Source organism: Sitophilus oryzae, unplaced genomic scaffold (assembly GCF_002938485.1).
Source record: "Sitophilus oryzae breed Bouriz unplaced genomic scaffold, Soryzae_2.0 scaffold_2014_pilon_pilon, whole genome shotgun sequence".
In the NCBI taxonomy this organism is placed as follows: Eukaryota; Metazoa; Arthropoda; class Insecta; order Coleoptera; family Curculionidae; genus Sitophilus; species Sitophilus oryzae.
The window spans coordinates 1,023,814-1,037,465 of NW_022146741.1; the positions used below are offsets into that span (position 1 = coordinate 1,023,814).

Consider the following 13,652-nt stretch of genomic DNA (forward strand, 5'->3'; position numbering starts at 1 on the left):
TCCGAAATCCGACGCCGACGGGTACCCGTATCTGAGACGATCGATCACCGAATCGATCCTCGAAATCGACGCATTTACGAAACGATAGTCTCCAAGGTCAAAGTCAAGTCAATAGTCGTCAGTAAGTCAGAAATACGCCGTTACGGCTTAAGAACGCTGGATTAAATTCATCGCCACTTCTGATGTAATCGGGAGATTAATATATTTAACAGAAATTGATATTTTAAATATAATTCTAACTAGCTTGACCAGATCTTGACAAACAACGTCTTCCCTGGGCCGAAATCAACAAACTCCGACATTCAACTGTTTTCATAGCCTACCACTCCGCTACTCGCAAACATCAGCGGACACGGGGTGCAGGCACGGCGTGAAAATGACTGCCTATCATAAGGATCATAGGTGTCGATAACAAACTTTTTATTTGTTTTTATCTGCAGAATATGCTGCCGAAGTTTCCGGAATACAATTCGGACCACCCTGTATAGTATTAATTTTTATTATTTCAACACAATACTAGAAATATACCTACAGAAATGAAGTATAAAAATATTTACTATCAATTTTAGAAAATTGTAAAAAAAACTCTTACTAGGTATTGAAGGAAAATAAAATATACGACTTTAAAATATAAACGTTTAACGGTCTATTAAAAAACAACTTTAATTCGTTTGCTTTATTTGATACACTACAATGATTAACAGTCGCACCTGGAAGTGGGGGGTCAGGCGATGACCCCAATTACCTTTTTTTAACACTACTTACCTATTTTTACATTCTTTTCAAATATCCTTTAGGACATTTATTTTACATATTTTTTCAATCCCTAGACATACAATTTGTTGGAATTTGCTAAGAGTTTGACCTTCGCCGGACGTATTTATAAGGCATAGTACGTCCGCGCGCGCGCCACGCGCCTAATAATAACGATATGGATGTGTCTGGCAACTTTTTACCAGTATCATCTCAGTTGTTGCAGAAATCAGTGTTAGTCTAGTGTTGATTTTTTTATATTCTAAAAGATTCAATTACATTTAGATATGAGTGGAAGATATTTGACTGATCGCGAACTGGAAGAAGCTCTTTATGAGGATGACGATGATTTGTGTAGGGATTACATAGACCGAGATTTGGAAAGCTCAGACGAAGAATCCGAAATCGACCAAGGTGAACAAGAACATCAGGATCGCTTTTTTGAAGAAACAGAAAATGAGTCATCTTGTAAGCAACTAAATAGATGGTTTCAAAAAACCATAAAAGAATGCTATATTCATGGCAAATACTTGATAGGGGTTGTTATATCCTAAATGTTTTTGTAATCTTTTAGCTCCAAATTCTCAGTTGGAGCAGCACGAATCTGAAGAAACCATGGATGAGGATTCAACCGAAGAAAGTAGTGATACGGAGGGAAATAATGATGGTTGGTACATTTATTCTCAAAATGGTTTAGTAGTACTTTTGATTGTTTTTCTAGACACTATAGCAAGACGTCGTCCACGACCTAAAGGTATAATAGATCAAACCAGTTCTGACATGGTTTCTGTATCAGGTCTGACATGGAAACCTAAACCCATTACTCGACGAAGGCAAATAGCTGCCAATCTAATGAGAGAAGCACCAGGTCTAAAAAACGGAATAAATCCTAAGCTGCCGATTGAAGCGTTCCGGCTCTTTTTCGATGATGATATCATTGATTTTATTTTGCAATATACGAATGAGAAACTCGCCCTTGTAAAAGAAAGCACTCCGCAATCTGCTTTCATACAAAAATCAAGAGTTTTTGAAAAGATGAAATATTAGGATACATGGGATTTTTAATAACAGCAGGTGCTTACAAGCAAAATAAAGATCCACTTATCGACTTATTCAGTGAAGAGAATTTGCCAATTTACAGGGCTACGTTTTCACATTCTCGTGTCCAACTACTACAAAAATGTATGAGGTTTGATGATCAAGCTACTCGAGGTATTCGTAAAGAATATGACAACTTTGCTGCAGCAAGAGATATTTGGGAGCGAGTCACAAGCAAATTTCCAGACTTTTTGGCTCCTTCAGAGTCAGTTGTAATAGACGAGGAGCTTATAACCTTTCATGGAAGATGCAAATTTCGTTTATATATTCCTACCAACCCTGGTAAATACGGAATTCAAGCTAATGTGCTGTGTGATTCAGAAAATTACTATTGTTTTGCTGCAGAACCATACGCTGGAAAAGTAATAAATCAGCCCAAAGATTACAATAGTGGTCCGGCAGTTGTAAAACATCTTGTAGCATTAGCAAAATTGCATAACAGTGGTCGCAACATCACAATGGACAGAAAATTTACATCTCTCCCAACAGCAAATGCTTTGTTAGATCAAAATCTTACTGTCGTGGGAACGATAATGAGTAACAGAAAAGACGTCCCACCAGAACTAAGACCTCAATCTTTGAAGGATGCAACACCTGGCACAATTCGCTTTGCTTTTCGCGACCGGGAAACATTTGTAAGTTATGTGCCAAAAAAGAAGAAGGTCGTCACTGTGCTATCTACACAACATCACAACATGCAAGTGCAAAATGACAAGCCAGAAATTATTTTGTAGTATAACTCCACCAAAGCCGGCGTCGATACGCTTGATAAATGTGTAAGAGGATATAGTTGTCGGCGTGGCACAAGAAGATGGCCGATGGCGGTTTTTTTAAATTTGATCAATATAGTTAGTTATAACTTCTATATTATTTTCATAAAAGCTAACGAGAACTGGGCAAGAGAAAATCCAAAACAAAAATCAGGAAGAAAAGTTTTTTTAAAATGCTTAGGCAAGGAGTTGTGCCAAATAAATATGAGTAATCGATCAAAGAAAAGGGGACTTCAAAATAAATTTGTAGCTGCTTTGAAAATTTTTGGTTTTGAATGTCAATAAGACCAGCCCATGACAAGAGGTCATGTTCGTCGTGAATCAATAGGACCAGCTACTCGATCCGCTGTGCAAAATATTCCCAAAAAAGGAAGATGTTTTGTTTGTCCAAGGTCGGCCGATAGAAAATATATGAAGGCATGTTCTAATTGCCAAAAGTATATTTGCCCTAGGCATACAGCCAGCGAGCAAATTACCACAATAAGAAATTGCACAAATTGTAATGTTTAGGTATTTTACATTTTTATATACGATTTGAATACTGTTTCGTTAAATTTAATAAAAAATAAATGTTTATTTAATTTAAATTAGTTTTAATTAAAATCCTTGGGTTCTCTAAACTTTTTTTCGTTAAAAACTTATCCAACTTTTAAGAAAACGTGGGGTCAGTCGCTAACCCCCGTTCCGATTTTAAGAAAACCTGGGGTTAGTCGCTAACCCCCCTGTTTCACATTTTCCGGGTACCCAATTCTGGTCCTAGTGCGACTGTTAAAGAATAAAAATTAATAAAATTTTATAGAGAATATAAATATGTATATAATAAAAAATGAGGGTATTAGTTTAAAATAAAAAGTTGCTGTCGGCTTCCGGTATTTCTGGAAGTGCCGCCATATTGAAACTATTTTTATTTGATAGATCTCATTGTGAAACAATGATGGTGCAAAAAATCTCCGATCTAAGTATTTAGTCCAGTCAGTGGGGTGTTTTGCCATACAAAAGGTGGTGTAGTAGTAATTTTTTTATATCTTAAGGTTTGGGTCTTGACAAAAAATCCAAGTTTTTGACCTTGGAGTGAAGAATAAAATAGAAAACTTGAGAAAAAATAGAAAAACTCCCCAATTTTGTAATTTTTCCGAAATTCTCGCTATTTTAGGTATAAATAGCAGCGGCTGGTGAGGTAGTGCTACGGTGCCACGGAGCGATGTGTTATAACCTTCCTATGTCTCATTGAAATATAACGCATAACATAAAAAAACTGAAAAATAAGGTAGTGCCATGGCGATTTATTAGCGTTTTCTTTTCTTTGATGGTCGGTTATTAATAACGTTTTGAGTATTGTCTTCGGTGTCATCGTAATCGGTGCTTATGGGAATATATTGTTCTTCCATTGTTATGTCTTGGTCATCTTCGTCCACAATGTCGATGTGAACTTCCGGGACATTTTCGCATGACTGACCACTGCAGAAGCCACATACAACGGAACACTTCAACCCAGCTTTCCTGCAACCACATGCTGCGCCGCATCCTTTTCTACAAGTGCATAAAATGAATTTCAATAAGTTGTCGGGTGCTGCTTGTTTTGTCATGGTGAGTGGAACAAGCCCATTGCTGCCCAGTTTCCAGCCCCAGTTTCCAGCCCCAGTCAGGTTTTTTCTGGATTCCATACCATTTCTTGATGATATGTCCTGAAAGAATGATACCGCGCAGCATCCTTCGTTGGTGGCAATAAAGCAAGATTGGATTTACTTTTTGTGGTTGATCTAGCAAAACGTTGGTAGTAGATTTCTTCTAAGGTGTCTTCTTCCAAGTTGCCACCATACAAAGCAACGAAAAAGCGTGCTCCAGCATCTGCGATGTCCTATGGTGTTGCATCCTGATGTTTAAAAATGCCAATGGTGTCACTGAGTCCTGCTGTTTTCTGGAGAAGCGAACAAAACTTCATTTTTCCTTGGTTGAAGATTGACGATGTCGTGTCACAGCCACTAAAAGCATGGAGGAAACAGAATGTTCTCAGCTACTTTTTCATGTTTTAAACTATTATTATTAATTAAACTATTATTATTATTATGCGACTGGGCTTGTATTCTTGGGTCTACGTCACTTGGGCGGAAACAAGAGGGGCGTTAACAAAAAGATTGTAGGAAAAATTTGGGCGGAAATTTCGTTATCTGCAAAATATTCTTCGCACTTTTGCCTCCGCAAATTATTACTCCACCCAAATTGTTCCGCCCTTTTTACAATGTCCCGTTATACTTGATACATCGAAAAATATCGATATCTAACTTTTATTCCAACATTTTGATCGTAAGATTAACCGCTGTGGATATATTTTGAAAAATACATTTTTTTGTATCTTTAATGCAAGATGGCGGCTCGAGCGGTCGACCTAAACCTTAACAACATATTAAAAAATGACTACTACACCACCTTTTGTACGGCAGAGGCTTATAATGGCCCCCACTGATTGGACTAATTATTGTACTTCTCTAGAAACTTCTAATGCACGCTCAGTCTGGGACGCCCTGTATATTAATTACATATCTAAAATTAAGACTAGCAACATATAATAAGGAAGTGTATGACAAAATATAAATATATTATATTAGTTTTATTTCACGTAACGTACCATTTACAAATTAACCGTCCATCTGGTGTTGATGATTCCAATATATTTTAATGATTGAAGCCCTCTTTTAAAATTGGATTAGGATTATTAGTTGCTTGACGACGTTCGTTCCAGTAGAATTTCAAGTAGCGTTCAACTATTGCTGTATTGTTAAAGCTAATAATTATGCAGGTTATTCGATTATTTAAGTTGTGTAAAAAAGTGTATATTGGAATAACAAAAAAAATATAAATAAGTAAGTGGTATGTACAGTGGTACACTCAGTGATATTAAGAATAGATCAATAATTAATTTTTATGCTATTAAAAATAAATCAATAATTATTAGTTTTCATGATTTCGAAGTGTTGTATTTATCTATCTTCACTTTGGAATATGCATGACTTTTATATTTGTGCGAATCAAATGTATTTTCTACTTTCCTTATATTTTTTTTGTAAATTTAATATGGAGATATGATATGCTACAGCATGATCAAAGATATTTATGATCAAGTGGGCTTTTAGCATTGACAGTTAAAAAAAGTAATGTTTGTTTGTAAGAATATAATGTACGTTTGATCATAAAACTTTTGAATCATTGGGTATTATCGACATTGGTCTGTTAAATAGTTTTTTTTTCATTCAACAACACATCACGCCATATATTTATTAGCAGTTTGGAATAGAGGACAATCAATGAAAATCATATACCAAGTATTTTTATTTCGTGTCTATATTTATGTTTTTTTAACACTACAGTTTGTCTTCGGATTGTCTTTACAAGAAGATTTTTTTTTATTATTGACATTTTGAGAAAAATCCATTCTTCATAAACATTTTTGCTTGTTCTAAAATGGTTAATCCCGTTTATACTTTTCCAAATTTCCTTATCGTTTTAGAGAAAATTAAAAAAAACATGAAAATATAGCTGAATTTTTTGTAATTTCGTTTTCTGTGATAGATTGTTATTGAGTTAATTTTAATTGACGTCATATTTTTTGCTATTTTAAAATATATTGGTTAGGAAAATGTTAAAGAAGCGCAAAATTTATTTAGTTCAATGCTACAGAAAAGGTGATAATAGTTATAGGAAATTGTGATACTTTAACAAACGAGGATATGTGCTCCCTTTGTGCTAGTTTATAATTTTTGTAGTAAATTTTGATCAAACTAGAAAGTAATTAGTACTGCCCTATAACTTAGACATTTTTTCTTTTGATATCCACATTGTGTAGGCCGTTTAATGACAATTAAATGTTATCTCTTCATATTTTGTCGATTTCGGCCTCCTTGATGAGATAAACGCAATTAATCACAATTAATAAAAATAAAATTAATAAATTATACATTTTACCTAATTTATTATTAAATGTGATTACTATTAGTTATTATTACTATTAGTCCAACTTACAGAAATTTCAAATAGAAAAATAAAGGTATTTACTTACGATAATTACAAAAAACCTAATTTTAAAAAGTTTTAACATCCTGTAACTCTAAAACTATGCATTTCCATATCCATATTTATAAGAACTTTTTTTCATATTTTATGATGAATATAATAATAATGAGTACTTATTTAAAACTTGCGCAAGTTAATGATATTAATTTTTTTTACAGGCTATTAGACTTGAATCAAGGCAAATTAATAAAAATGCGTTTATCTCATCAAGGAGGCCGAAATCCACAAAATATCAAGGGACAACTTTTAATCGGTATTAGACTATTTCGCTAACAAGAGAAAAAAAGTCAGTGGCGTACATGTTTTTTTTAGAAAAATATTTTAGTAGAATTCATTCGAAACGCTAAAAGTACTTGGAAGAAAATTATAGTAAATCGAAAAAATATTAAGACTTTAACACCCTGTAGCTACGATACAGGGTATAAAGCAGAGTCGGACCTACATATATTTATGTGAAAAACAAATCTTATTTTTACGCGAGGAATCTCCCCACGTGAGATGGCACATGTTTTTTGAAACACCCTGTATAACCGGTCCAAAGCAAACAGTTTACAACTTAGTAGGGATGATTACGACAAATGGCATTCAAAAAATGAAAATATCGATTTGCCTTAGAATTAAAGTAGATTAATAAAAATTTAAATTAGTAAATTTTTCAAATCACTAAATGAAATAAAAATGTTTAAAACACGTTAGCCCTCATCCTAACATAGACCCTGTATTCTTTGTCACTGTAATGGATCTCTTTAATTATTATACCATTAGGTATATTAATTTGTACCGCATTTGCAAGATACAATAGTTACTATTTTGTAATATTAATAATAGAAAGAAGTGCGAAAACCGTACATTAAGCGTTCTAACAAATACAGTTAGGCTGTTTCTTCCAAGAAGCTAATATCCACGATCAGGTGATTGTGGCCAGCCGAACAGTGGGTTCTTATGGTACTTTTTTGCCGGCCAACTTCTTCCTTAATTATTGTCTTCGACGAGATGGTCCGATAGACAGGAGTTCGCAAACTGATGCTTTTGAAAGATTTAGTATGTGCTGTCGATTTGTAAGTGCAACAGTGTTTATATAGGACTATAGAATATGGTTTATACATAATTTTATTTAGTTAGAAGGTACTTAATTATATGATTTTAATAAATTGCTTACTTTTAAAAAAATGCATAAAGGTAACCCATGCTTCCGAAAAAGTTCTATATTAGGTATTTGGTTTGTTACTTTCAATTCAATTTTACATATGGGGGCAATGTTAACGCACATTTTAAAAATATTTCTGGCAACATACAGGATGATTCAAACATATTTTCAAACTTAACTTGTATATTTTTAAAAGGAATACTATACAGGGTGGCGCACCTCATTCGCCTCGGTTGATTATACGAAAACGGAAAGATGTAGAAACAAAATATTTTATGAGTATATGTGGGAAGACAATGTGCATAATTTATAATTATCTTGAAATGTACAGGGTGTGTCAGAACTATGATCCATACCAAAGTTATATTTTTTCTTATGGAACACCCGGTATTTTATTTCATTTTTGGATTCTTGGGTATAAAATAAGGCATTTATTATAAGGGTTTAACATGTCTAAAAGCTTTGGTTTTTGAGATATTTAAAGATATTTAAATATGCATGCTATAATAAAAAGTTTGTAAACACCTTGTACATTACTTTTCAGAATTAATTCTTCTGCTGACTTTCAAGCCAAAGAAATAAACTTTACAAAAAAATTTGATTGCTTCCTTAAATGTATACAGGGGTACCAAAAATTACTGGTTTATTTTAAATATTTATTTTACATAAAAACTTCGTTATTTCAAGTGCAACACCCTTTATTTTTTAAAATAAATCGAAGCAGATCTAAATGCTCTTTCAAACTATATTAGGGTTTCCTATACCTATCTGGCTCAGATTTTGAATAAAAAGCAATAATTTTTCAATAAAATTGTAATCAAGATGGCTGTTGTCGCCATGGCAATTTTCTAGTGACACTTACCTATTTTCAAAATCGATTTTAGTTCATGGACCTTATTTACATTTATAATAAGTTATTTTTATTTAATTTACCTACAATAAGGTTAATAAGTAATTATTTATTATTTTATCAAGAAAAATTTAGGAGTATCTGCTGGCAGAAGGAATGGATATGTTACAAGTGATTTTGTGAGGATAATTGTTTGTTGGCCTGAAGGTTTATGCTAAAAGATATCCAAATAGGAGTTTTCTTGACAAGTGTTTCTTTGATAAACTACTTTCTTTGAAAAACTACTTTTCCTATTTCGCAGAGCTGATATGTACCTATATGAAAAACCTATTAGGCAGAAACCTGTCGTTGGAAGTGAAGAAAATAAATTTGCCTTAATTGGTTCTTTTATAGAAAATCCAATATTTAATTATTTTTATTTACCATTAATTATAAGTCATCGTATATAAATCAAAGAACTACTTCTTTATTTTTCTTGATGAAGTAATAAATACTTACTTATTAAACTATGGTAGGTAAATTAAGTAAAAGTAAACTGTTATAAATTTAAATAAAGTCAATAAGCTAATGTAGATTTTGAAAATAGCTACTGTTACTAGCAAATTGCCATGGCGGCACCAGCCATCTTGATTGTCATTTTATTGAAAAATCGCTTTTTATTCAAATCTAAGCCAGATAGGTATAGGAAACGCTAATATAGTTTGAAAGAGCATTTAAATCTGCTTCGACTTATTTTAAAAAATTCATAGTGTGTTTTTGTTTTTATGTAAAATAATTATTTAAAATAGACCAGCAATTTTTGATACCCCTGTATACATTTTTTTAGTAAAGTTTATTTTTTGGCTTCAAAGTCAGCACAAGAATTAACTTTGAAATGTAATGAATGTACAGGGTGTTAACATTTTTTTATTATAGCCTGCATATTTAAATATCTTTAAATATCTCAAAAACCAAAGCATTTAAACATATTAAACCCTTATAATAAATGCCTTATTTTATGTCCAAGAATCCAAAAATGAAATAAAATACCGGGTGTTCCATAAGAAAAAATATAACTTTGGTATGGATCTTAGTTCTGACACACCCTGTACATTTGAAAATAATTTTAAATTATGTACATTGTCTCTCTACATCTTTTTTTGAGGAGAGGAAAAATCTTTTAAAGACATCTATCGGATGTTCATGACAGATAGTGTGGGATTTCCACCCAATAAAAACCTCATCCTTTTCTTCACTACATGTTGGAACTACCGGTATTACTTCAGCATGCAGCGCTGTCTTTTATTTAATCCTTCTGTCTTCTCTTCAGGTCTGCCTCTTTTGTTTCTAATATCTTTTTTGCCATATCGGATACAGAATTCCATACAACTCTTGACTTTAACATTTGTTCTATTATATTGTTCGGGTCTAATTTCAGTCCCACTTCGTACTCCAGTTTCCTTCGCTCTCCTGTCCAACGGGGACACGAGAAAAAAGTATGCTCTACATCATCTTGTGTGTTTTCGCAATAGTGACAGCTTGGTGATTCTCCTATTTTAAACCTATAGTGGTATGACATGAAACAGCCTTCTATTAACCCAAGGTCGTTTATCTGGGATCAGTCTTCTTTTCTCTCTACATATACCCATAAAATTTTTTGTTTCTACATCTTTCCGTTTTCGTATAATCAACCGAGGCGAATGAGGTGCGCCACCCTGTATACTTTTAGCTCAGTCGATTTGCCATGAAATGTCCATAATGTCAACCCAACCAAAAATACCATAATGTCATATACTATACCGAGTGGTTTTTGAAATATAACTGTTTTTAATCTAAATTTACTGCTTCTATAAAGCTCTATGAAAATTCGAAGAATTTTTAAAAATTTTCACAGAAAGTGCTGTATAATAGTGTCTTCTTTAAAAATCAGTCTACCACTGTTTGCAATCTTGTTTGATATATAGAGGGTGAGTCAAAACTAAATGTTGTAATTTTCTCAACTCATTGAAATGAAATACGCTGTATTTTGTATTATAATTGAACAGAATTTTGTATAATCTATAATCTACGTGTTTTATTAAGCATCACTTCCTATACCTAAAATAGATATTGTGGATATTTAATGAGAATTTTTTTTTGAAAATATAAGACAACAGTTGTGTCAAAAATATCTTCTAGAGTGTGGGTTGTCTTTCACATAATAATGATATTACGTTTATTTTCTCACTCATTACTTTTAAAGGTACCTTTAGGGCTTCTTAAGGTAAAATATTAGGCTTTCGGATTAAAAATGGCGCCCTAAAAAGCATATTCTACATTACTTTTTATTTGGGCCCCCCTAAAATAAATTCCTGTATCCGCCACTGGTTCCAATTGATATGGATGAAATTTATGTGTTTTTATTTTTTTATAATTCTATTAACACTACTCTGAGAAACGTCCGTTCCCAAACCAAGCCAATACTTTTCGTGAGGAAGCATTAGGATTTTCTTATCCACATCCACATTATCGTACTACAGGGTTTTTCACGCTACCCGGTTCAATATACGTTTTTTGTGTGTAATTTCCTTTTGTACTTTCTTTTTAAAATATTTTCCACTTTCTAGAAAATATTGGTTCTTTCCGGTTTCACCGAAAGCGATTGCGAATTTACTTATTTTAAATACATTTATGGGGTGTTTCAAAAAATATGTATCATCTCTCATGGGGAGATTCCTCACGTATAAATTTATCTAAAAAAGTATGTACGCCACTGACTTTTTTTTCTCTTGTTAGCGAAATAGTGTAAGCAGTTTAATGTCTCTTGATATTTTGTCGATTTCGGTTTCCTTAATGAGATAAACGCAATTTTATTAATTTGCTTTGATCCAAGTCCAATAGCAACCTTTAAAATTTTTTAATAATATAATATATCATTAACTTGCGAAAGTTAAGGATTGCGATTGATTTCCCATCAAAAATATGAAAAAAAGTTCCTATAAGCATGGATATGAAAATGCATAGTTTTAGATTTACAGGATGTTAAAACTTGTTAAAATTAGATTTTTGTAATTATCTTAAATACCATTATTATTTTATTTGAAATTGCTGTAGGTTGGACTTTTAATTGGCATTAAATGGCCTACACAATTTTGATATCAAAAGAAAAATGTCAGTGGCGCACATGTTTTTTAAAATCTTCCAGTGATAGCCCATATGCACGTCCCTGATGAATTTATGGACACTTTATTAGCTTTCAAATATTATGTAAAGTAGGTATTTGGAAGAAAACATTAAAAGATTATTAAGACTTTAACACCCTGTAGCTACAAAACAAAGCAGAATCGGACCTATGTTGATATGAAAAATAAATCTTATTTTTACGTGAATCTCCCCACGAGAGATGTTTTGTGAAACACTGAATTTTTTGTAAAAAATGAGCATATTTTTCAGTATCAATGTATATTTTTCATAAATTTATGTTGCTTGTATTTTAGAAAATGTTTTATTCTAAGGTCGCTGTCAATTGAGCGCTATTTTTTCGATCATACGTTATTGTACAGGGTGATTTTAAAAATATTTAAATTTTTTATATCATAAAACAATTATGAGGGTAAAATATTAAAATATTTTAATGCTAAAAAAATGTCGACAAATTCGTCAGGGGTGTGCATATAGGTTATCACTAGAATATTTTTCTAATTAAACATGTGCGCCACTGACTTTTTCTTTTGTTAGCGAAATAGTATAATAAGCAGTTTAATGCCGATTAAAAGTTGCCTCTTGATATCTTGTCGATTTCTTCGACTTTTTTCTCTTATTAGGTTAGCACATTGTATAGATCGTATACTGATCAAAAGTTGTATTCCATATAACACAACACAATCCTATAGATATCTTGAGGATATCCACCAAGGATATAGTAAATATCTTAGGGATATCCAAAAACCAGAGGAGGATATTTATGGGATATCCAGATGGGACAAAAAAAGTGATCTTCAAGACATCCCTAGGCAAACCTTTTACGATTATTTGGGATATTTATAGGATAATACAAGGATGAGGTTGGGAGCATTATAGAATATTTTTAGGACATTATATGAAGACTGTTATTTGACAATACTTACTTCATCCTTAGTTTATAGTAAAATATACAGGATACAGGTATAATTTCTAACACCACACCTTCCAGAAACTCACAATTTAAACACAAAAATAGGATTTCTGTTCGAATAGATCAAACATGAAAATGGGTTCAGGGATAAAGAACAAGCGATTTTCAACAAATTTTCACCTATAATTTTGTCACAAATTTTTCATTGTGAGACCCTGAGTCGTTCGTCGTTTTTCGACATTAGTTGAGGTTAGGATAGAATTTCTGCTAGAAAAAGGCTAGAACCAGGCTAGAACTATGAGTATAAGAAAAAACTAAGTCAAACACGAACCGAATTCACCTCGAATTTCACTAAATCAAAGAACTGAATAATACACGATGCAAAAACAAACAACTATCGAGATGGATTGTGGGAAATTTTTTGAGCGGGCGTTTTAAATTCTCTGTATTACTGAGAGTGGCCAAGCTCATAAATATCCAGATTATCCAGAAGATACCAAGTTGCCTTTACGTAATATATATCTATCTGTATGGTTTATTGCATTTTATGTAATATAAAAAGTAGTAAATTATTTATTTTTCCTAAATATCTAGACCATATTGTTAGGATATTTTATTATCATGAGCATGTTTTGATATCTCAGCTGGATGTACAGGGTGGTCGAAATTGGTCTGTTTTAACAGAGAAAACCTATTTCCTGACTAGATAGAGCAAAACCGACATAGATGTCATGGGCTCGATTTCGGAGAAACGTTTAATGGCGTAAACCGCCTGTTGATATTTTCACTGCTAACCGAGATACGGGGTCTTTTTGAATTTTTTACCATTTTGAAAATTGCCCATAACTTTTTTATTTTGCGGAGTAATAAAATTCTGTAAAAACGTTATTAAGG

The 13,652-nt window shown here is 32.5% G+C and overlaps 2 protein-coding genes across 7 annotated transcripts in view; both read left to right on the top strand.

The window, feature by feature from the left end:
* The window catches only part of LOC115884083 (carcinine transporter), a 69,419-nt gene that overhangs the window by 9,968 nt on the left and 45,799 nt on the right, over positions 1-13,652 (top strand). For 2 of the 6 annotated variants that reach the window (XM_030902567.1, XM_030902568.1), the window contains exon 1: positions 5,337-5,482. The exons of 2 other annotated variants lie outside the window; for them this stretch is intronic. The gene's annotated coding sequence lies outside the window, so the exon portion shown is untranslated. Of the gene's footprint in view, positions 1-5,336; positions 5,483-7,739; positions 7,815-13,652 lie in introns of those variants that run through there. 2 more of the 6 variants (XM_030902564.1, XM_030902566.1) reach the window with 2 other exon arrangements.
* Positions 1,806-2,585, top strand: LOC115884102 (piggyBac transposable element-derived protein 4-like). Its single transcript, XM_030902591.1, has one exon. The coding sequence runs from the start codon at positions 1,806-1,808 to the stop codon at positions 2,583-2,585; it is 780 nt and encodes a 259-aa protein (XP_030758451.1).